At 42.3% G+C, this 23,601-nt stretch overlaps 1 protein-coding gene across 1 annotated transcript in view; it reads left to right on the forward strand.

Moving 5' to 3' along the window:
• The window catches only part of PADI2 (peptidyl arginine deiminase 2), a 1,404,027-nt gene that overhangs the window by 1,196,652 nt on the left and 183,774 nt on the right, over positions 1-23,601 (forward strand). The window contains exon 12 of the mRNA XM_044061822.1: positions 3,158-3,302. Within this exon, the coding sequence (XP_043917757.1) occupies positions 3,158-3,302 (145 nt within the window). The remainder of the gene's footprint in view (positions 1-3,157; positions 3,303-23,601) is intronic.

Below are 23,601 nucleotides of genomic sequence, written 5' to 3' on the forward strand. Positions count from 1 at the left end.
CTTTAGAATGACACCAGAAGCTTAGCCAATTGTTGAAGTCAATCATTTTGTCCTTGTACTGTGATATCATTCTGGGTGATGGCAGGATGCTACTCAGTGCTAGGGTCATACCTGCCTGAGCTACAAGATCGGAGAGCTCTTCCATGTCTCTTTTCATGTAGTCCAGGGAGGTATGTCTCAGGTCATTCACACTAACATGGACAATGACAGAGTCATATTTGTACTTGTTGTGGAGTGACTTGAGTGCATGCGTTATGTGGCGGATCCTGGCACCTGACAGGCAGCTAGCTGTATCTTTCTCCTTATTCAGCCTGGTAAGTGGAACATCAGTGTGCCTGACTATAGAGTCTCCTATGACTAAAGTGTTTGGTACATTGTTTTACCTTAGGGGCTGTTTTTGGGTGGCACACTGGTGTTGTGAGCTATGTGTCATATTAGTAGTAATTGGCGTTCGCTTGTGTATCAGCTTCAGAAGTTTTTGTTTCTTGGGTAGGTTAATGTTAAGGGCCTCCGCATATGTGGGTTTTGTGTTACTATGTGTGGGTGTTGATGGTGTGGGTTCTGTAGGGCTATGTGTTGCTTGGGATATAGTGCAGATGTTCACCTTCTCCTCTTGACTGCTTAGTATGGTCTTGGCTGGAGAGAGCTTTGCTTCTAGTTTAGCTATGTAATTGCATCTCTCGCAAGTTGTAGTATTTGTTGGTAGGAGAAGAGGGTTGTCTATGTACATGAGGCAATTGCTACATTGCCCCAGTATGCCCATATTCACTAGGTGGACAGGTGAAATCCCCTATAGCTGACCCTTGGACATGCCTGGGTATGATGCTTTATAATAGAGTACAAAAGCTGTTTTTTCCTTACTTTGGCAAGGTACTTGCAGCTTAGGTTCTCTTAGTGCTTACGATTTGATTTTAGTGCTTGTATTAGTTTTACAGATTCTTTAGTGCTTTCTAGCTATACTAGAGCAAGTGTTGGTCACAGGGGTTAAGATTTTAGAGCTACTACTGAAAAGCAGCAAGTTCTAAGGGAAAATTCAGACTTTTTGGCACCAGGAGTAGACTAACCCTAGCTGAGCAGAGCTGCAAGGTGCGCAAACTCGGGTTTTAAAGCAGGAAGTTGAAAGGGATAGAAGCAGCCCAAAACGGCCAAAAGTAAAACAAACTAGAGCTGGAAACCACTCCCCTAGTGATAGATAGGTTGTTCAGAGCTTACCACTGCCACTGATAGGCTACAAGACTACCCTCTATCCCTGCAAGGTCTGGTCCACTCCCAACAAAAAACACAATCCAGAAATCAGTAAATCTGGGATCTGGACTATACTAGTTTAAGGAAAGGCAGGAAACGAGGAGGCAGATAGGATTTTTGTAGAATATAGATTTTTTTTTACAGAAGTTGCAAAAGCACAAACAAATTATACTAACAAGGCTCTAAAAGGCTAGCGCACATGAGTGTGTAGCATGTAACAGTAAAATACAATTTCAAACAAACAATCAGGCAAGTGCAATGTGAAAATACGGCAGAAATACAAGTAATTAATTAAACACAGTTGATCTTTTCTTACTCTGTGCATTTCCCACATCTGACAGAATTACTGCCTTTTTATGTGATCAAAACAAAAAAAATGAGAACTGAGGTAATGAATTCACTGTTATAATTGAAAAAAAAAATAGGAAGCCTATAGTGTCTAATATGCAGTGATGCAGGCATACAGCATTTTCTTAATGGCACATTGGCTTTAAAATGCCATAGCTTCACATATGGCTACCATTTGGGCTTTGCAGCCATTTGCATATGGTTGATTTAGCATCCTGTTCCCCAAATAAAGCAGCGTATTGTCTGTGCCTGCACAAGTCAACACACTGATTGAAATTAGGTTTCAGCTGATAGAATTGCTGATAAATGTTAGCCTAAAAAGTGGGATCATCCTTTGAAATTTTAGTAAATGATGGCTACTTGTTTATGGGAATGCAAACAGTGTAAAGCTTCTCAGTAATCTTCAAATCTGTATTTTGAGGTTCAGTTAGGAGACTGTATGTGTAATTTTTTTTTTGCTGCACTGTGTTTTTGCCTGTGGTCTTAGTGAGTTTTTTCATTGCATAAAATGAGCAAAACTAGGCATGTTATTTTAAGTAACAAGAGTATGAATGGAATAGCTGATGCATGTCATAAGTTTAGTCACCCAAACTAAGAGATTGACTTTACTCAGATTTGTTAAGGTACTGTATTTATTAAATATGTTCCTGTTGACTGTTGTGTATCATATCTTGAAACCAGGCTACAGCATTGATAGGATTTGATATGTAGGTGTGTGTGCGTGTGTGTGTGTGTGTGTGTGTGTGTGTGTGTGTGTATATATATATATATATATATATATATATATATATATATATGTATGTATGTATATATATACTTTCTGGTATTTTGGTATTTCTTATGTTCTCAGGAAGTATAGCAGGTGCCATATTAGCAGTGGTTATTTTTATTTATTTCATATCTCGTCCTTCCTATAATCATTTAATGATATCATTGTACAGGCTGAGGTGAGGAATGATGCAGATTTATCATAACCAGCTGACCTTTTTTTTTTACATAGCTAAAACAAATATAACAAAGACGCACATCAGTCCAAACTCATATTGCTATGTCAGTGGCTGTTGGACCAGATCCCGTTTGGCTGTTACAGCATTAACTTTGTAACACGACCTCCAGATCTCTGAGGGACAGAAACTTCAGTAATGTCATTATCGTTACGGCAGTAGAATTTAGTGGTTTGAGGCAATTAAGTGCAAACTAGGTACAACTGTCAGGCTGAGTCTCGTTATCATAGAGTCCACTTACATAACGAGAAGCAATGAGCAGATCAGTTGTCCACATAGTAAACATCTGGTTTACCCCTGAAAAATACATGTGTGTTTATCAGGGCTAATATGGATAAAAAAGGTTTAAAAAATGTATTTCTCTGTACAATAGCATAGTTGTATTAGGGGGAAGTCATTAGTAAAAAAAAAAAAAAAAAAAAAAAAAAAAGAAAGGTACATTGACAGTGCACAGATGTTGACATGCTGTGTTTCATTGTTTGACAAGGTGTCTGTGGGTATTTTGTCTGTTGCCTATAATCACTTCCTGTTTAATTCTTTTGATATTTTGATTTATGTAGGTCATCAGGAAGGAGAATGGCAAACGTTGTCAGAGACTTTCTTTATGCCCAGCAAGTTCAGCCCCCCATAGAACTCTACTCAGACTGGTTGGTAGTAGGTCATGTAGATGAGTTTATGACATTTGTGCCAGCAAAGGATCAAAAGGTGAGTAGTTTACTGTGTATGTTCAGCTGCTCTGATGGCTCTTTGCAGAGTGATGCATGCTTTTGCATGGCCCAGTCACTAATATAGCATACTGTCACACATTTGACATTTAAACTTGTGAAACTGTGCTATTTGTGTTGTACATTGGCAGTTTGTATGCGTCCTGCTGATCCTGCATTTGTGAAATAGCGTAACCTATTACATTGCAGTGCAATACTAATATTAATTACAACAGAATATCTATGTTGCATTAGCGTATTGTTGCTAAATGATACGTCCTAATGGGATGTGTTGAGACATGTGAGAAGGCTGTTTTTGTGAGGCCATGTGATTGTGACCAACTCTTATATCAGTGACTATTTGTGTTTCTTAGCATTGTACTGTGAATGTGTTTAATTCACACAAATCTTTGAATTTTGAGGGCTTTCTGTATGTCTGCCAAACATGGGATGTGCTTTATATTACTACATTGTGTGATAAACCAAATCAAATGCACTACAGTTCTCTGAATGACATATTTGTCACCTCATTTTATACTGGCTTGCTGAGCTTCATGTTACCAGGCAACCTGCTTTCAGTGCATTTTGATTGGCTGAGATGGGATCTGTATTATTTGCATATGTGGTTAAGTGCTGTATTCTCCAGTCAGTGTTATGGATCTAAGTGCAAATCCAACAGTAACTTCTAAAGCCCCTTTGTATTGTGACCAGGGCACCTGTGTAAAAAGTGATCGCATGTCCCTGCCTTAGGTTCTGTGAGTTGCATTTCCTTGAGGAGTAGCTGGGGCAGTTATGTGCTACATCGCGAGGTAAATGTAAGTTTTCTCTGACCTTCTGCATTCCTTTCTGCACCAATGACTGCAAAACAGGTTTGCACTAACACTGCAAAGATGTTCTTTGACAGCATCTTCAAAGGGAAAGGGGAGATGGCATCCACTTTCTGATTATTCTTTGGGTTTGTAAGCTTCTCTCCATCAAATGTTATACACATATGTAGTGCAGCTAGCCTGCATTTTTGTAGTCAGTGGATCTTTCTTTGCCTTATGACTAGGCATTTTTACTGAATGCTATTCTAAGGAAACATTCTGACCTTAACTTTTGTGCTACTTTCCATGGCTCATTCCCATGGGATACTGCACTTAACACACTGTCCTGCAGAAATTGAAAGGCAACTTTCTGCATTTTGCAGCTGTAGGATTTATCTTCCCAGCTCACCATAAGTACAGCAGGATACTTAAATATGGACTTTGGCTTGCACTGCTACAAGGTTGCATCATGACTTCCCTGAAAGCTTTCCTACTGAAAGTGAGGAAACAATCTCACGTCATGCACCCCACCAAGGTAACTCTTCAGCTGCCTCACTGCCTTAAAGTATACTGCTGCTGTCCTGCTTACTAAGTTTGCTAAAATACTTTGCTGTACCTTTTTCTCTTGTTTAAGATCCTGAGCTGATGGCTGAAGTGCTCATTTGGTGCCCAGTAGGCTTTACAAACTATAGGCACAAGCCTTTAGTGGCTGTTGATCAAAAAGTCAATAATGAAGTCCCCTCAAGGCCTTCAGACAGCCTCATTGAGTGAAAATTACTCTGCCTTAAGCATTTCTCCAGGTTATTAGTATTTGCCAAGATATGCATGATAGTGGCCCACTGTGACTTGATCACAGCAATCGTGTCTTGCATCTGGTTTGTGTGCAGATATATTACATATCCAAAGAAGCCTGTGCAGGTGTTTTCCCCTTCATACTCTTCTTACATTCCTTCTTGAGGTGGCTTTAAAGACCATTGTATCAACTAAAATTTGTCATGAGTTCCATTAATGTATTCTGTTTTTGCTCTAGCTTTCTGAAGGTTATGGGTGTACTCTTTCTTATATACTTGTACACAATCAATAGAGGATGACAGGCATAATGTTTGACTACTCAAGCCTCACTGGTCATTGTGAGAAACCTTGACTTAGATCATAACGCATGTCCCTCAGAGGTTGATCACCAGAGCTTTCTTTTGCTTTTTGACCAGTATTTCCTGTAGTATGTGGCCCAATGCCTCCAGAGGAATCTAGCAGTAAAATCTTGATTTATTTAATATTTTATCTAATTTGTCCTGCAGCTGCTTTCTTCTGTTGTCATCATCATAGATGACATTTGTTCACCCCGCTACAACAGAACTAACACCAAATATGAAACTTTTTTTAACTTGCAAGACCCATATACATAGAGCAAATAGTTATATACCTACAATCAGAGTAGAGCTCGTCCTGAAGGTAGCTTAAGAACTAGTTTACTTAACAACGCTAGCCAGTTCAGCTTAATAATCACTTGTGTAGGGCCAGTGGAAAGAGATAAAAAGATTTATTCAACAAGGACTTTCGCATTCAAAGATTTAGTTAAAGATTTGAAAAGCACTTGTTTAAGTGCAAAAGCACTAGTCAAATAAAGCCTTTTATCTATTTCTACCACTCCATGGTTATTTTATTTATTTTATTTTACATTTATGTACCAGGTAGTGTCCAACTGGGCCAAGAGCCCGTTTTCAGCAAAGACCTGGGGAGAAAAGCTCCAGAAATACATTACAAATAATTTAGAGACATGATGAAAAACAAAGCTAGAAACAAAGCATTACTTATAATTAGGGTACACCCTAAGCATTATAAAATATATTACATAAAGATTTACAGAGATATGACGAAAAATAAAACTAAGCATTGCTTGCTTATGTAGTTAAAGATGCACCCTAAGCAAATATAGAGTAATCAAATATTCAGGTATAATACTTAAAATAATTGGTCACAGACAGCAGGGCAATAGTCAGGTCTGTAGATGGCACTATGAGGAATTGGTAGCTGGTTGAGAGATAGTAAGTTGGGAAGTTCAGTCCAGCTAAGATGGTGGAGAGTGGTACAGTGATGAGATTTATGAGGTAAGTTTGCGGCGAATTTGGCTATTTTATTGTAAAAAGTTTTGAGGTTGTGCAAATGTGATTTACCTAGGTTTGTAAAGATTTGGTAACAGTAAAGGAGGATGGATAGGAGGTGGTATATGGCTGTTGATATTCTGGTGTAGTTAATTAGGCAGGGTTTTGCCTTACAGAGTGCATCAAGTTTTATATGGATTTTTTTGATTGTTAGTGCTATATGTTTGTTGAATTTTAGACCGCTGTCTGTTGTGACACCTAGAAGTTTAGTTTGCTTGACTGGTTCAATTTTTGTTCCATTGGAAGAATAGATAGCAAGAGAGGATGGAGTGATTTTTGCACTATTAGAACTGAAGACCATAAGCCTAGTTTTGTTGTGGTTTAAAATGTGTTGATGGCTGGATAGGTAGTTTTCTATATCTTAGAGGGCATTTTGTGTTTTCTCCTGTAGTTCCTTAATGGTGGGGGCAGAGCAGATGAGAGAGGTATCATCAGCTTATCGAATGATAGAAGCAAGTTTAGTGGAGGTACTGAGGGTATTGGAAAATATTATAAAAAGAAGAGGGCTGAGGATGTAGCCTTGGGGGACTCCAACAGTGACACGTAGAAGGGGGAGAGTTTGTTATCCCATTTGGTGGCTTGTTGACAGTTACAGAAATCGCTATGAAACCAGGTTAGGGATGTGCTGAGATTATAACAGGTGAGCTTATTGAGGAGTATTTGATGTGATACAGTGTTGAAAGCTTTGGACATATCAAGGAAGGTTGCAGAGACAAGATGGCCATTATTTTTGAGATTAACAGTGTTTGTGAAGCTTATGAGAGCAGTACTGGTACTATGTCTAGGTGGAAAACCATGTTGAGTACTGGATAAAAGGCTGTTCTTAAGGAGGTGGTCAAGGATTTGTTAATGAATGCATTTTTCTAAGAATTTGGATAATGGAGAGAGAATGGCGATTGGTCTGTAATTAGAAAGGTCAGTGGAAGGGCTACCTTTGTGGAGGGGTATGATATGGGATATTTTCCAGAGGAGAGGAACATACTGTTCAGAGACAGAGCAATTGATTAGAGTAGATATGGGGTAGGAGATGGTTGCAGCGGCAAGTTTCAGAAATTCATTGGGCAAATGGTCAGCTATAAGACAGCAGGGATTTAATTTACTCATGAGCTTTCTTATGTAACTAGTTTGGATTGAGTGAAAGAGTTAGGGTTGTGTTCACAAGGGTTGGTTATAGATAGGGTAGTGTTTGTGCTGTTATTTAACAAGGAAGTTATAAAGCTAATATTGAATTGAGTAGCTATAACCTCAGTTGTGTTGCTGGTTGATGGTGCAGGGGTAGTAGGTTTTCCTGGGTTTAGGCGGTTGTTAATGGTTTGCCAGAATTTCTGAGGGTTGTTTTGATGTTTTTGCTGAGATGTTTGGAAGTTTCTTGTCTTTTTTGATTTGTTTATTGGCTTGATTTCTTAGCTGTTTGTAGGATTTTAAGCTATCGTTGTTTCTATTGTTTTGGCAGAGAGTCCAGGCTCTAACCCTTTGCTTGACGAGCAGTTTAGTCTCTTTAAATAACCATGGTAGTTGTTTGGGTTTGATATGAATTTTTCTAATGGGAGCTAAGCTGATAAGTATTTCAAGGAAAGCCTTATTAAAATATTGTACAGCGAGGTCTAACTGCAGGACGTTTAATGGTGACTAGTCATATTGCTATAGTAGTAGTAGTATTGAAAATAGAGGGGGAGAAATTGTTTTTTGGTTTTGCGGATGTGTTTGCATGGGATGTTGTTGGCTATGTGTATCTTTTTCCTAAGAAGAAAGGCTGGGGAGTGATCACTAAGGGAATCTGGAAGGCAGCCAGCTTCGTAACCTATGTTGGGTTTATTTATCCAAATCCAGTCTAGTATAGATTGCTTGTTGGAGTGTTAATCTATACATGTGTTATAGTTAATGGTTTGATAGAAGTTGTATAGGTTTATAAAGTTTGTGGGATTTTTGGAGGAACAGGTAAGCCAGTCTAGGCTGAAGTCTCCTAGAATTATTATTTCTTGAGAGAAGTTGGTCGAAGCCCAGCAGACAATATTTTCTGTGGTATGGAGGTTGTTTGCAAGGGGAAGGTATATGGCAATAAGAATTAGAGACTTATGGGAGTTGACTTCTAGACATGTAGTTATTATTGTTATTATTTCAGGGTTAAGTAGGTCTAAAGGGGTGGAGTTTATTTGCACCAGTTTGAGGGAGTCTTTAAACATGATGGCAATGCCACCACCCTGCTTTGCTAACCTATCTAACCAGATTATGCTGTACCCATTGGGAAGTATTTCCTCACTTTTTATGTGGGGCTTTAGCCAGGTTTCACGCACCATGACTGTGTCTGGGGAGTATAGTGCTAGGGTTGCATGGAATTCTTGAACTTTATTATGCTTCCAAAGTTGAAATTGGTTATTAATAGATCAGAGTGGCATCTTTTTGGTAGTGGACAGAGGAGTGAGGAATTTGAGGGGGTAAGATAAGTTGGGTGAGGTGTGGATGAGTGGAGGCTTGGGTTGGTGGGGGTGTGGTAAGTAAGGGCCTGGATTAGGGTGAATGTCATCTTGGAGTTTTATCTTGATGAGGGAGTGGAGGAGGAGGAGCCTTAGTTTAGATATCAATATGTGATATTTGTATAGGCTGCAAACTGAGGTGTGAGTGGGAATATGCCTAAAATTAAAGAGTAGTGTTTTGGAAGAATTGAAAAGCTGAGGGATGATGTGCAAATTAAAGTTGCATTGGTGAAGGTTAAACTTGTAAGGTAGAGTTGGAGAAGAGTACATGTCCTTCTATACATATGCTGCTGTATCGATAACATGAGGGAGTCTGCCCCCGGATGACCCACATCACTCAGTGTACATTGGCCATAAATGGACATCGGATATAAAATGGATGTTAGCATGCACCTACCTCAGAAAATTTTCTGCCACCTGTGACTGCCATCTCCAGTCATCGCTTGCTTGGAGAAATGACTTTGTGGTTGTTCGTGTTCAGATAAGTACCCCATAGGGGTTTTTGTTACCTTTTTTGCTACTGTGTTGTGGGCTAATGTCAGGTAGAAAGGGCAAGTGTTGGTGTGGAAGGCAGATTTCACATAAAGACTCACATGAGCTCTGCCTATTCTGTCTAGGCCAAGACCATGACCACAACACTTGTGAGATCTGTCAGGCTTTTGTTCCAAAAACCCTTAGGAGCTGTCTTGATGTGTTAAAATTGTTTCTAGAGAACCAGCACTCAAAACACTTAGCTAAAGATATGGACCTGATGTCGGGGACCTTGGAAGAGTTGCTCACAAAAAAGGGCAAGAAGTCTCAGCCTGATCCTACAGGTGCACTCTCTATTCCAACCATACCTCTCGAGGCAGGTGAAGGCCCAGAGTCCAAGTTGGAATCTGCGGATCTTCCATTGATGGGTACCCAGGAGGAAGCCATCAAAGAAGCCACCAGCATATCCCAGAGGGGAGTCACAGGCATCCAACTCAGGTGCCAGGGGGGAACCAAGGCTTGTCATTTCCATGGGCCTGTGTGGGGTTTCCCAAATCATCATCCATGAAGACGTTATCTCTGATGTGGTTGAGTGCCGCCTGATATCCAGCCCTCCTTCCCTGCATCACATTACTTGACACTTCCATGTCGGATGTTCCCAAAAAGAAGAAGCAAAAAACAAAGCATACTGCTCCTTCTCAACCATTCATGCCACTGGACCAAGGGCCTGACTGGCAGCCCTTTACTTAATGCCTTCCTTTGTATTATGCCAGGCCTCAGCCCCTGCCCAAATCTCTTCAGTCTATACCCCTAAGGGCAAACTATTACCTGATATCTCCTCTGAAGAAGAGGATTCTTCAAGGGATGAATCCCTCACTTACACATCCCAAATAGCCTCCCCCCTGAGGTATGTTTCTCCAGAGGAGGAGTCGAATAGACCGTATTCCCCTGGGGAAGACATAACGTTTGGAGAAACAATAGTCCAAATGAAGGACTTTTTAAAATGGGACTGCAATCAGGTTACTGAGACTCAAAAGAGGTATTATGACCTCTTACAAATGGAGTCCCCTACTCCATCTGCAGTTCCTCCTGTCCATCCAGCCTTTTTGGATGCCTTCCTGGCTGCTTCTAAAACCCCAGACTGACACCCCCCTGCTCCAAAGTGCCCAGACAGATTTTATAAAGTCCCTGAAGATGCAGAATTTCTCTTCAGGGCCCCCTCTGCAGATCCATCCACTATTTCTGTGGCTGCAGACAAAACTTCCAAGCTTCTCCCCTCCACTTCCCTCGCTTAAAGAAAGCAGAATTATGGAAAGGCTGGGCAAAAAACCTCTACCACTTTAGCTGTGAGAGCCATAAACTACCAAACTCATATGGCCAAATATTCTTTGGCCCTTCCTTTTGATGCTATCAAACAATTGGGTGAGCTTTCTGATTCCCCCATTAAAGCTAAAGTTACTAGTCTGTTAAATTCCTGCAGTCAGGTAACTGGCACTCCATAAAGTGCAGTTATGATGCAGTGGTGGCTTCATCAAGGGCTGTTGCCTCAGGTTCTGTCATCAGGAGATATTCCTGGCTTAGGTTACAGCCTCTGCCTGATGACATCAAGCCAAAACTCATGGACGCTCCTTTGGATAACAAGGCTTTGTTTGGCACAGTGGCTGCTGAACTCTTTAAGGCCCTTCAGGTGAAGGACAAAGAACTCCAGGACCTTAGGCACATATTTGTCTCCTCCGTTCCCCACTTCCACAGGAACTATCCAGCTAAAACTACCTTTGTGAGAAGGCCTTCCAGACACATCCCTCCCAAAGGAAAAAAGATTCTAGGAAGCAGACCCCCCACCAGGTCTTCTCCCTCAACTCTATTTCAGAATCAGCCTTTACACACCAAGCCTGATATTCTGTGACTACAATGCCTTAAGCCCAGACATCCCCTCTCCATGTGTCTCTCCGTATCCTTTCCTGCTTGGAAACAGGTCACCCAGGACTCTTGGGTCCTCTTAGTAATAAAACTAGGTTATTTTATGATGTGGGAAACCAGACCTACCTTCAGAGGTATTCCTCAACCCGCTTGAGACCAAATGGCTTCTTTTCCCCCAGTCCTGCAGGCCCTCCTCTCTCAAGGCAAAATTCAAGAGGTACTCCCACAATTAAGAGGGAGAGGATTCCTCCCTGGAGATCTATCTTGGATTTTTCCTATCTAAATACATTCCTCAAGGTACCCACCTTTTGCATGCTAACTCTTCTTACTCTGCTTACCCTGATCTTTCCTCAGGTCTTCTTGGTGTCCTTAGATATAAAAGATGCCTAACGACATATTCTAATCCACCCACTTTTCAGGAAATTCCTTAATTTCTCAGTGGGTTCTGCAATTTCAGTTCTGTACTTTGCCATTTGGTCTCTCTACAGCCCCAAGAGTGTTCACAAAGTGTCTAGCCCCAGTCATTGCCTTTGCCAGAATGCAGGGGATCCAACTCTTCCCCTGACTGGATGATATCCTCTTCCAGGCATCATCCCCATAGTTGCCCCAACAACACCTAACTTTCACCATTTCCCTCTTGAGGTGCCTGGGGTTTACCATAAACCTTTCTCAAATACTCACTGACACCCTCTCAGGATCATGTGTTCCTAGGATACAGGATTTTAACAGGACAAATGATGGCCTGTCTCCCTCCAGACAAGATTCTGTCCCTCACCTCATATTTCCAGGAAATTCTTCAGCCATGGAGTTTCTGAGACTCCTGGGATTCATGGCCTCCACTATTCCCATGGTACCCTTAGCATAAGAAAAGTCCAATGGTACTTAAGGACAATCTGAAAACAACACCTGCATGCTCTGGAGTTTATGGTACCCCTCCTTCCCTGCCTTTCCAGGGAACTAAACTGGTGGATTACTCAGATCTCTGCCAATCCAGCTCTTCCCCTGGAACCCCTTCCCCCCCAGTCAAATCTGTACACAGATGCTTCAGACTCAGGTTGGGGTGCAACCTTAAGAGAATGGAGCGTGAGAGACACTTGGACCCTTGCCCATCAGAGGGGAACACATCAATATCAAAGAGATGACAGCCTTGATATTGGCCCTCCAAATCTTCAAGGCACAGATTCTTCCAGGTATGCTGAGATGGTACACAGGCAATACCACTGTGCGGTGGTACATCAACACATTGGGGGGGGGGGAGTCCTACCTCCTGTCCAGACTGGCTCTACAGGTGTGGGAGATTACCCAGTAGAGACAAGTAAACCTCCTAGCCATCTACATACCTTCTGCAGAGAATGTGATGGCAGATGCTCTAAGCAGGTCCATGACCCAATCCTATGAAAGGATGTTAAACAGGGACATGTTCCTGGACCTGGTCCATTGATGGGTATACCTCAGGTAGACCTTTTTGCCTCCTCCATGAACAGACAACTCTCATCCTTCTGCACTAGGATACCCTCCCCAGAGCATGGAGGGTGGATGCTCTTTCCTTCCCATGGAAGGGAATGTTTGCTTATGCATTCCCCACTTCCCTGTCATATAAAACATTCTGCTGAAGATTCAGAGAGAACAACCTCAAATCTTGTTGGTGGCCCCCTTTTGGCCAAGGCAGCATTGGTTCCCCCTACTACATCATTTAGCCAAGGGCAGTCACCACAAGTTACCCCACTGCATGGACCTGCTCACATAGGAGAAGGGAACCCTCATACACCCCCCAAGTATCCAGCCTGAACCTTACACTGTGGATGATAGGGCATTGATCCCCTTCAGACACCTTTATATTGTGGATATGCTTCAGGTTCTGCAGGATTCCAGAAGACCAACTACCAGAAAATCTTATCTATCCAAGTGGAAAAGGTTTTCTGTTTGGTGCCTAAAACAAATTTTTCAACTACTGGCTGTAAAACCTCCAGTGGTTTTGTCTTACTTGTGTGAACTGTTGAACTCTGACTTGTCATACTCTTAAATTTAAGCACACTTATCTGCCATCTCAGCATGTCTACCTCTCGCCTCTCCTGTAGCTTCCAGACTGGAAGTCAAACTCTTTTTAAAGGGGGTACTACACATTAGACTTCCAAGGAAGCCCATCCCTCCTCCTTGGGATCTTAATTTTGTATTGCAAAAGCTGACTTTACCACTCTCTGTGCCAGCCAAGGGCTGCACTCTCCAACACAGCACATGGAAAACTATTCTCTTGGTGGCCATTACTTCAGCCAGATGGGTATCTGAACTGGAAGCCCTCATGATCTCTCCCCTTTTCACAATTTACCACAAGAGCAGAGTTTGCTTACGCACTAACCCATCCTTCATGCCCAAAGTAGTTAATGGACTTTCCCTGAATCAGGCCATCAATCTTCCTATCTTCTTCCCTTCATCTCAGACCTCTGCTGAAAGGATCCTTCAGTCCTTGGATGTGCGTAGACAACTCGAGTACTATTTGGTCAAGACCAAATCCATTCATAAATCAGATGGGCTCTTTGTCTCCTATCACCCAAGAGCCCTGAGACACCCTGTTTCCAAGCAAACTATTTCCTCCTGGATCTCTAAAACTATTTCCTTTTGCTACACAGCCCATGGCAAAAGGCTCCCCTTCCCAGTCATGGCACACTCCACTAGGGTTGTGTCCTCCTCTGGTGCCTTCTTTAAGGGTTTGGATACAGCTGCCATTCTAAAAGCAGCTACATGGTCATCTGTCCACACTTTCACCAAACACTATAAGTTGGACATCATTTACAGGTCCAGAGCAGGATTTGCCAGGGCCATTCTTCATGGCTTTGTGGAAAATGTCTCTGTCCCTCCACCCAACTCTTAGTAACATGAGCTTTTGCACTCTCCCTCATGTTATGGATACAGCAGCATATGAATAGAAGGACATAGTATAGTTGTGTACAATCTTACCATAACTTTAGCTGTCCTTCTCCATCTCTTCTATATGCTGTTTCCTACCTTGCCTTCTCCCTGATGCTTGCCTGACTCCTGAGGATCCACTCCATAGTTGCTGGTTTCCAGCAGCATCCAGTTTTGAGGTAGGTGTGTGCTGACATCTGTTTTATACCTGATGTCTGCTTATGGTCAATGTACTCTGAGTGATGTGGGCCGTCACACGTACCTTCACAGTAGCAGCTAACTTTTGCATACCTCTCAATCTGGAAACATCAAAAATCTGGACAAAGGCCCATGAAAAATAGGTACAAATCTGTACTGTGTTTAACATAACATTTGCATACATAATTATGTAACCCCGCCCAGTCCAATTGAATTGTGGGATACGGACTTTCAAATGCAAACTGAAGAACAGACAACCAAAATATGAATTCAGAACCCCCCCCCCCCTGCAGCCATTCCAATGTCCCATTGCTTGGCTATTTTGCTCCATTTACCATAAACACTGTAATGTGCATACTGCTTTACTTCTAAAATGTTTGTCTGGATTTCGTTTAAAACTTTTGTTTTACATTGTATAGCACAAACAGTAATAGACATCTGCTAAACAAAGCAATACAGTCTCACAATGAAAATAGACTTCGTATTAAAACCTCTCTGACCATTGAAACAGCATTGAAAGCCACATCATTCAAAGAAAATACAGCTGGCCCCTTGCACACGAAACATGCATGTGTTCTTTGATACACCTTCCTGACTGTATTAAATGATATTCCTTGTATGATACAGCACACTTGTTAGAGCGCATTTTAAATGTATTGTTTTGAACATTTTTCCAGTAAGCAATGAAACAAAATGCATGAACCAATAATGACAAAACTGCCCAATTAAAAACATTAGCCTTCATAAAAGTCTACTCAAACTTCTACAGTCCACCAGTATCAGTAACTATTCACAATCTCTGCAGAAGTAAAAGTCATTTAAATAATTCCACATTAAAGAGATCTGTAACCAAAGAAGAGATTACTGCTAGCAAACAACTTTATATTTCATTGTTTCATCTACAAGTAAAGTGCCTGTTGCCCTTGAAGAATAAATTGCCTTTGTTACATTAAAAAAATGATAAGCTAGTACCTATCTATCTATATGCAACTAGTGTGACCAGAAAGAACAGAAACACAATTCAACTATAGAAATTCAACTAATGCACACACATGAGCGCGTGCACACACACACACACACACACACACACACACACACACACACACACACACACACACACACACACGCACACACACCATTCATTCAAACCATATGCAGCAAGCAGAAATTCAACTAACACCAGAAAAAGAAGTTATGTACCTACCATAATGTTCCATGTTAGTTGTCTTCATCTCGCATTCTTTCTTGCTGGTTGGGGATTGGAGCCGATCCTTGGCTCCGACTCGACCATCTTCTATAGCTCGAGAGCTGTTTACTGGCTTGAGGCTACCCCTTATCCCATGATGCCTAGCGATAGCTTCCCAGATCTCGTTTGAAATAGCTAACCCCAGACATAGCCAGAGAATAAACCTGTCCAAACAAATAGGTTGAGTATACCTGTTATACTCTCTAAGTCAGTAGAGGAAACAAACCAGAGAACACTCACCCAGTGAAATCAGAACTCCTCTCAGTCCAATAGGACAGGGGGACTGAGGGTGGGATGCAAGAAAGAAGGAGAGATGAAGACAACTAACATAGAACGTTATGGTAGATACATAACTTCTTTATGTTAAGTTGTCTATCTCACCTTCGTTCTTGCTGGTTGGGACAGCGTCCCTAGCACCTACAATCCTGGGTGGCTCATTGGAACAGACTCTTCAGAACAGTGGAACCAAAGTCAGCTCTGCTCCTGGAGACCATATCTAGCTTGTAATGAGAAATAAAGGTATGAGGATTTGCCCACGTAGCAGCTGCACAGATAGAATCCATGGGCAACCTAGACTGGAAGGCTACAGAGGTGGCCAAGGCCCTAGTAGAATGACCTTTCGGTTTGATAGGTAACTCTTTGTCCCTTAATTGATAGATGAAAGTAATAGTGTGAGACAACCACCTGGATAAGGTCACCTTGGAAACTGGGAGACCTTGTTTGCCTAGAGCATAGGAAAGGAATAGTTGGTCCGACTTCCTTATTTCCTTAGTCCTGTGCAGGTAGAAACGCAATTGTCTATGAATGTCCAGTTGGTGTAATTTGTACTCTGCCTTGTTGGTGTGGTTAGGGAAAAACACAGGAAGGTCTATAGATTGGTTTAAATTATTTTCTGAGCAGACGTTCGGAAGAAACGAAGGATTAGTCCTCAGAGCAACCCTGTCCTTATGAAAAACCAAGTATGGAGGACGAACACATAGTGCCTGAATTCAGAGAAGCGTCTGGCTGAAGTAATAGCTACCAGAAAGAGTGTCTTCCAAGATAGAAACTTAATGGAGCAGGACACTGCTGGTTCAAAAGGGGGCAGAGTTAAGGACGTTATTACCAAATTAAGGTCCCAAGGAGGAGGGGGCTCTCTCACTGGAGGCCTAAGGAGAGTGGTCCCTCTCAAGAAAGCTTTACAGAGCTTATGAGACATAATGTTTGAATGTGACAAACCAACATGAAAGTTAGAAATGGCCACTAATTGAACCCTGATTGTAGAAAAAGCAGACCCAGAATGAAAAAGTTGTACTAGGAATTCCTACTTAATTTAATTACTAATTACACTTTGGAACACTCCCCTTTTAAGAAATTGTTCTATACCCAATTAATGATAAATAATAATGCATATCATACCCCTTCCAAACTTAATAAATTTGATGCCAGTAAGTCTCCCTCTTGTCCCTGTTGCTCATTTCCAAAAGCTGACCTTCTGCATATTTTTTGGTATTGCCACTATTCACATAAACTTTGGACTTCTTTGAAGGTAAGGTTACAGAAAATGGGTTATCACAAATCCACTTTATCCTGGGAAACAGCAGTTCTTCACATACCCTCGATACATCTTTCTAAATTAGACACACATGTATTTATATTCATTTTCTCTCTCATAAAACTTTACATTACCAAAAACTGGCTTGATCGCACTAAATTGAATTGGAATGCCTTTAGAACAATGGCTTACTCGTACATTTCTGCACAAAAATCTATGTTGAAGAGTCCCAAAAAAATGGCTTTAAATAACAAAACTATAGAGAAGGTCCTCTATATTATTAATATTGATTAATAGTTTTTACTTTTTTGTCTTAGTACACTAATAGGATTTATTTACCTTCATACTTCATTTTCTCATATGATTAAAATATCATTTAATCATTTGTACCTTGGTCACCATTTGTACATATTGTATATACTGTTGTTTTCTTTAATTTTCACATTCATGAGTTGAAATATGCTTATATATGTTGTGTAACTTCAAATAACTCCTAAATGACTATATTTACAATGTTTTGATGTTTGTTGTTATGTTACATTTTATAATTCAATAAAAAGATTTTTGAGAAAAAAAAAAGTTGTACTAGGAATTCCATAATTTCGTGGACTGGGGCCGAAAAGGGATCTACGTTCCTAGCCTCTGCCCAACAAGAAAAACGTTTCCATTTACTAGCATAAGTTTTTCTGGTTGTGGACTTGTGAGAGGAGACAATAATCTCAAGTACAGCTGGGGAAATGCTGGGAAGCCTGGCTAAGGTTGGAAGTGGAGCAACCAAGCTGTGAGCTGGAGAGTTTGGAGGGATTGATGTAACCCGCCTGATTGATGAATCAGTAGATCTGGAAATGGGTCCAGAGTCCAGGGTTGATCGAGAAGGTAGTGGTGCAGGAATGGGAACCATATCTGTCGAGGCCAGTAGGGGGCAATGAGGATAATTTTGCAACCCAACGATATTGCTTTCTGTATGAGTTTTGGTATCAGCGGAAAAGGAGGAAAGGCATAAAGAAGTCCCTGAGGCCAATCATGGACTAGAGCATCTCTGGGTGTGTGACCTGGAAGCAGAAGAAGGGAGAAGTAGTTGCTGCATTTGCTGTTGAAGGGGGTGGCAAAAAGATCACAGCAAGGCTGTCCCCATTTGCGGAAGATAAGATCCGTAACTTCCTGATTCAGAGGCCACTCGTGAGGCATGAGAATAGCTCTGCTGAGCCTGTCTGCTATGACGTTGGACCTCCCAGGGATGTGCGTCGCAATCAGAAAACATTGGGAGGAAATCGCCCACTGCCACAGTCTGAGTGCTTCTCAACACAGGGGGTAGGACCTGGTTCCGCCCTGCTTGTTGATGTACCACACCACTGACATGTTGTCTGTTTGAATTGCAATGATCCCAGAAGGAAGAGAGTCCTGGAGGGCTTGCAACGCTAGGAGCACAGCTCTCATTTCTAGGACGTTTATGTGCAGATGGTACTCGTGGGGCTGCCAAGTGCCTTGGACTGTCCTGCCCTGATAATGCCCCCCCACCCTATCAGGGAGGCATCTGTGGTCACTGTGGCTACCGGAGGGGGCTGAGTGAAGGGTCTGCACTGAGTCGCTAGTGGGGAGACCATCCACCAGGAAAGGTGCTTTTTGCATGCTTCTGTAATCATGATCATGTGAGACATGGGGCAGCTGTTGGAAAGACCACTGTGTGAACAGAAGCCACTGAAGGATCCTTATGTGAAAGTGGGCCAGTGGGATTAGAAGAATGGCTGCTGCCATGGAACCCAGAGTTTGAAGGACGAATCTGACATGGATTCTTTTGCTCTGCTTAGAATTTGTACTTGTTGACAAATTGTAGACACCCTTTCTAGCGGTAGCCTCACAAACATGGGGACAAAATGCTCCACACCGGAAGTACATCCCTCCTTGGTAAGATCAGACCATAAATTAATCTCACTGGAAATCCACATCCTGCCCCACCCCCCTGCACAAAAGACCACAATGAAGAACTTCTCAAAAGCAAACTTCACACTTCTTAAGACTGAAGTGGTATCTTTCAAGGCCCCTGGGCCAGTGGAAACCACAACCCACACTGCTGAATCCTTTGCAAATGCCTTCTATGGGCACCTTCAAGAATGCATGGATCATGCAATCCGAAATAAAACCAAGACCCATTCCCCCAAAGGCAGCCGCCCGGTCTGGTGGACCCAAGCCATAAACAAACTTTACAACAGGAGGAGGAAGCTACTACATGACAGAGCAAAATCCCTAAAAGGGAAGGCATCTCTGATCAGTACTAGCAAAAAACTTCGATCACTCATAAAATCATCTGAGGCCAACTTTGAGAGAAAAATCGCAAAAGACACAAAAGACAATCACAAGGCCTTCTTTAGCTATGTTAGAAACCTGGGTGGAAACTCCCAGATATGCTCTGAGTTAGTCCAAAATGACACAAAATACACTGAACCCACTGACATTGCCAACATTCTGGCAGACAGGTTCAGTGCAAATTTCTCCTCCCCCTCCCCCCCAAAAGGAGAAATAACTATCCCAGCAGAGTGTAACCTCCCTAACATCTCAGATGCCCAGGTGAGAGCTGCCCTCTCTAAAGCTAAAAACACAGCATCAATGAGACCAGATGGTGTCCAGGGCTGTGTGCTACATGAACTCCAAGAGGAACTAAACCCACATATAAGGCTGCTGTTTAATCTTAGCCTTACTACAGGATACGTACCCAAAGAGTGGCGTACGGCAACAGTGGTCCCACTTCACAAAGGTGGTGCTTCTACGGACCCTGGAAATTACCGCCCCATAAGCTTGACGAGCCTGGTCTGCAAAGCTATGGAGAGGATCATTATGGAACTCATAAACAAAGACATTGGGGACCTACAGACATTGGATCCTACCCAATTTGGCTTTGTCAAGGGCAGATCCTGCCTTTTGAACTTGGTCAACTTTTTTGAAACAGTCACTAAGGCCATTGATGAGGGTAAGGCAGTTCACACAGCCTACCTTGACCTTGCAAAAGCCTTTGACACAATACCCCACTCGGGCATCATAGACAAACTCACCAGCTTAAATGTAAACCCATATGTCACAAGATGGGTTGCAAACTGGCTCAAGGACAGAACCCACATGGTCAGAGTTGCTGGAGCTATGTCAGACTCTAAGCCAGTCGCAAGCGATATCCCACAGGGCTCAGTCCTGGGACCCCTCTTGTTCGGCATTTATTTTTCCGAGGTACATTCAAACATAGGAGGATTGTGGCTGACAAAGTTCGCAGATGACTGCAAACTGGGCGCCATAATTGATACTCCAGCGGACACAAACATCCTTCAGAGAGGCCTCATAGAAATGGATAATTGGTGCCAAAGCCATGGCCTTAAGCTGAACGCCAAAAAATGTATAGTCATACCCTTTGGGAAAAACAAGGTACCGACAAATTACCACATAGGCGGTAATCCATTAAGTATGGAAGAGGTAATCAGGGACCTAGGAACCCAGGTTGACAGTAACCTCTCATTTGACACTCACATTGCCAAAGTGGTTAGGAAGACCTTCTATATTGCCCACCTTATCATGAAGGGTTTCACATCTAGATCAAGAGATGTCATTGTGCCCCTGTACTCTTCTCTTATCAGGCCAATGATTGAGTACAATGCCCCATTTGGGATGTATCTCACCCGACACCTGCAGCAGTTGGAAAGACCCCAAAAGTTCCTCACCAAGAGGATAAAGGGTCTTAAACATATGTCATATGCTGCCCGACTGAAAAAACTCCAGCTCTATTCAGTCGCATACTGCCTACTCAGAGGTGATCTGTGCCTGACGTACAAGGCCATGTCCAATCCTGAATTAATGGACATGCTCCACCTCAGAAAATCCAAATCCATCAGAGCCATGAGAACAAGTGACTTAAACCTCAACACAGAAATAAATAGAACGTGCTGGAGGGACAGATTCATAACCCAGAGGCTTCCTACACTCTGGAACAGAGTCCCAGTCCGTGTTAGGCAGAGCCCCTCACTGACTCTATTCAAGAGAAATCTCGACGAGTGGATGGGAGATCGTAGGTTTACCCCGGGGGTCATCTCGGTGTCACTACTAGACAGAGGCATAGTAAACTAAAACCTAAAAGGGCGTAGTATTCTCATCCTAAGGGGTGGTGTAAGCCACATACACTCTGGCTAGGCTTATAAATGCCCTAGGGCAGATAGCCTAGTACAAACCTATGAACCTATGACATGTTTCTTGTGTCTAAGTCTGCTCCTATGTAGGTGATAGATTGACAGGGCAACAAGGCAGATTTTTTGAAGTTTATTGTAATTACTAGCTGGGAGCAGATTGTGATTGTGTAGAAGTCTTGTATAAGTTGATGCCTGGTAGTAGCAGTGAGGAGCCAGTCATCTAGATATGGAAACACCTGGAATCCTTGATGTCTCAGGTGAGCCGTTACCACTGCCATACATTTGGTGAACACCCTGGGGGCTGTGGTGAGACCAAAGGGCAGAGCTCAGAACTGGTAATGACTGGCTCCCAGCCGGAAGTGAAGAAATCTCCTGGAGCACCTGTCCATCTTGATGTGGTAGTACGTGTCCTGAAGATCTATCGAGCACATCTAATTGTCCTGACTGAGAAAGGGTAGAATGGACTGTAGCGTGACCATCCGAAACTTTGTGCTTTGTACAGACCTGTTTAGTCTGCTGAGATCCAGAATCGGTCTCCAGTCCCCTGTCTTTTTTTGTACCAAAAAGAACCTTGAATAAGTTCCGGATCTGTGCTGGTCTGCCGGGACTTCCTGGATGACTCTTTTTTCTAGCAGTTTTGAAACGTCTATTACTGCTTGGTCCTTCAGATTGGGTGGAACATCTGGAGGGAATTTCCTTGACGGTAAGGGGGGTTGACAGAAGAGAATTTCGTAACCTCCGGATATAATGGACCGTACCCATCTGTCTTGTGTTCAATTTTGCCAGGCTTTTGGGTACAGTGAAAGTCTTCCCCAACTGCCTCCAGAGGTGAGCAGCCGGGCAACTCTTCAGGGATGCTGAAAAGGCTTATCAGAGAAAGATTCTCTGTTGCCCTGGTTCTGCAGACCCCCTCTGCCTCGAGGGTGGCGTCTGTTGTTATTGTTTCCCCCTCTGCCCCTGGAGTAAAAATCCGCTAAGTGTGTCAGGCAAGGCTGCCTGGGATTTTTGGAACCACATTTTGCCACTCTTCTGACCTTTAGGGTACGGTCTAGAAGGAGTGGAAAAATGGACTCCCACGGCAGAGAGAGTCTTGCCTTCTTGCTCACACCTAGTCAAAGTGTCTTTCACCTGTGGTTCAAAGAGAAAGGAACCATCAAAGGGGGTGTTGTTGAATGATGCTCAAAAGGGTTCCACAAAATTACACAGCCGCATCCATGCATGCCTCCTAAGGGCCACACCCATACCTGTGGCTCTACTCGCACCATCGGCTGCGTAGGAAATGAGCCTCATGGAGGAGTTAACTACAGAATTAAGCGTCACCAGCTGGGAAGCTACTTTAGCTTGAGCCCCCTCAGCTGATGGATCTTGAAGGGTATCTCCAAGCTCTTTAAGGAGATCCCTCTGAAGCCGGGTAAAATGACATAAGTAGTTCAGTGACCTCATAGAAAAGGTCGCTGAAGTGAACATTTGCTTCCCGCATCTGTCCGTCGTCCTAGACTTCTTGTTAGGAGGATGGACAGACGAAGAGGTCTCCGCTAACTCTTTTTTGGTGGCTGCTGCTACCACCATGGCATCAACAGGAATGCCTTTGGTAAGGAACTGCTTATCCTGGGGTAAGAACAGAAGAGCAGGCTAGCACGTACGGTTGATGCACGGATAAACTAACCTTGAATACTGCAAACAAAATCCAGCATCCTGAGTGTGTATAGCATAAGAACTGATTTATTGTAAACCAAACCGGTTTCAGCAGTTAGCTTTCTTCAGTGGTATGGTCAGAATGATTAGACAGTCCTTATTTATACATTATTCAAATGAAGCATATGACATCATTTCCTGTTTAGATTAATATTTAACTAAGACATTAATCTAATACATGACCAGAAAATATACATAAAAATAAAATAAAACAGTGGAAAACGTATAACCCACAATAAACCATCATAATGAGAAACCCACAATTATTCCAAAATTATACTATTGATAGCATATTAAATAATAATGATAAATATATCAGACCAGTGAAAATTATTATAAAATGGAATTTGAAACTGAAAATGTTTATAACCATAGTAGAAAATGGTAACATGTAATTTATAACTTATCATTGAGGCCCGGTGGAAACAAACCACCCAATTTGATTATCCATTTAGTTTCTTTGCTGTTTAACAGTTTATGCCATCCAGTTTTGAATGCTCTGTGACCAACAATCTTATCAATACAAATAAAAGAGAACTGAGCTGTCTTGTGTACAACAGTATGTTTGTACAGAGCGTTGGTAGTCCTGGCATTTCTAATGTCACCTAAATGCTCAGAAATACGAATACGCAGCTGTCTAGAAGTTTGACCAATATAGAATGCCCGACATGTACATGTGGCCAAGTAGGTCACCCAGTCCGTGCTACAATTAGCAAAATGATTAATG

Source organism: Protopterus annectens, chromosome 2.part0 (genome assembly GCF_019279795.1).
Source record: "Protopterus annectens isolate FY-2018-M chromosome 2.part0, PAN1.0, whole genome shotgun sequence".
Taxonomy (NCBI): domain Eukaryota; kingdom Metazoa; phylum Chordata; order Ceratodontiformes; family Protopteridae; genus Protopterus; species Protopterus annectens.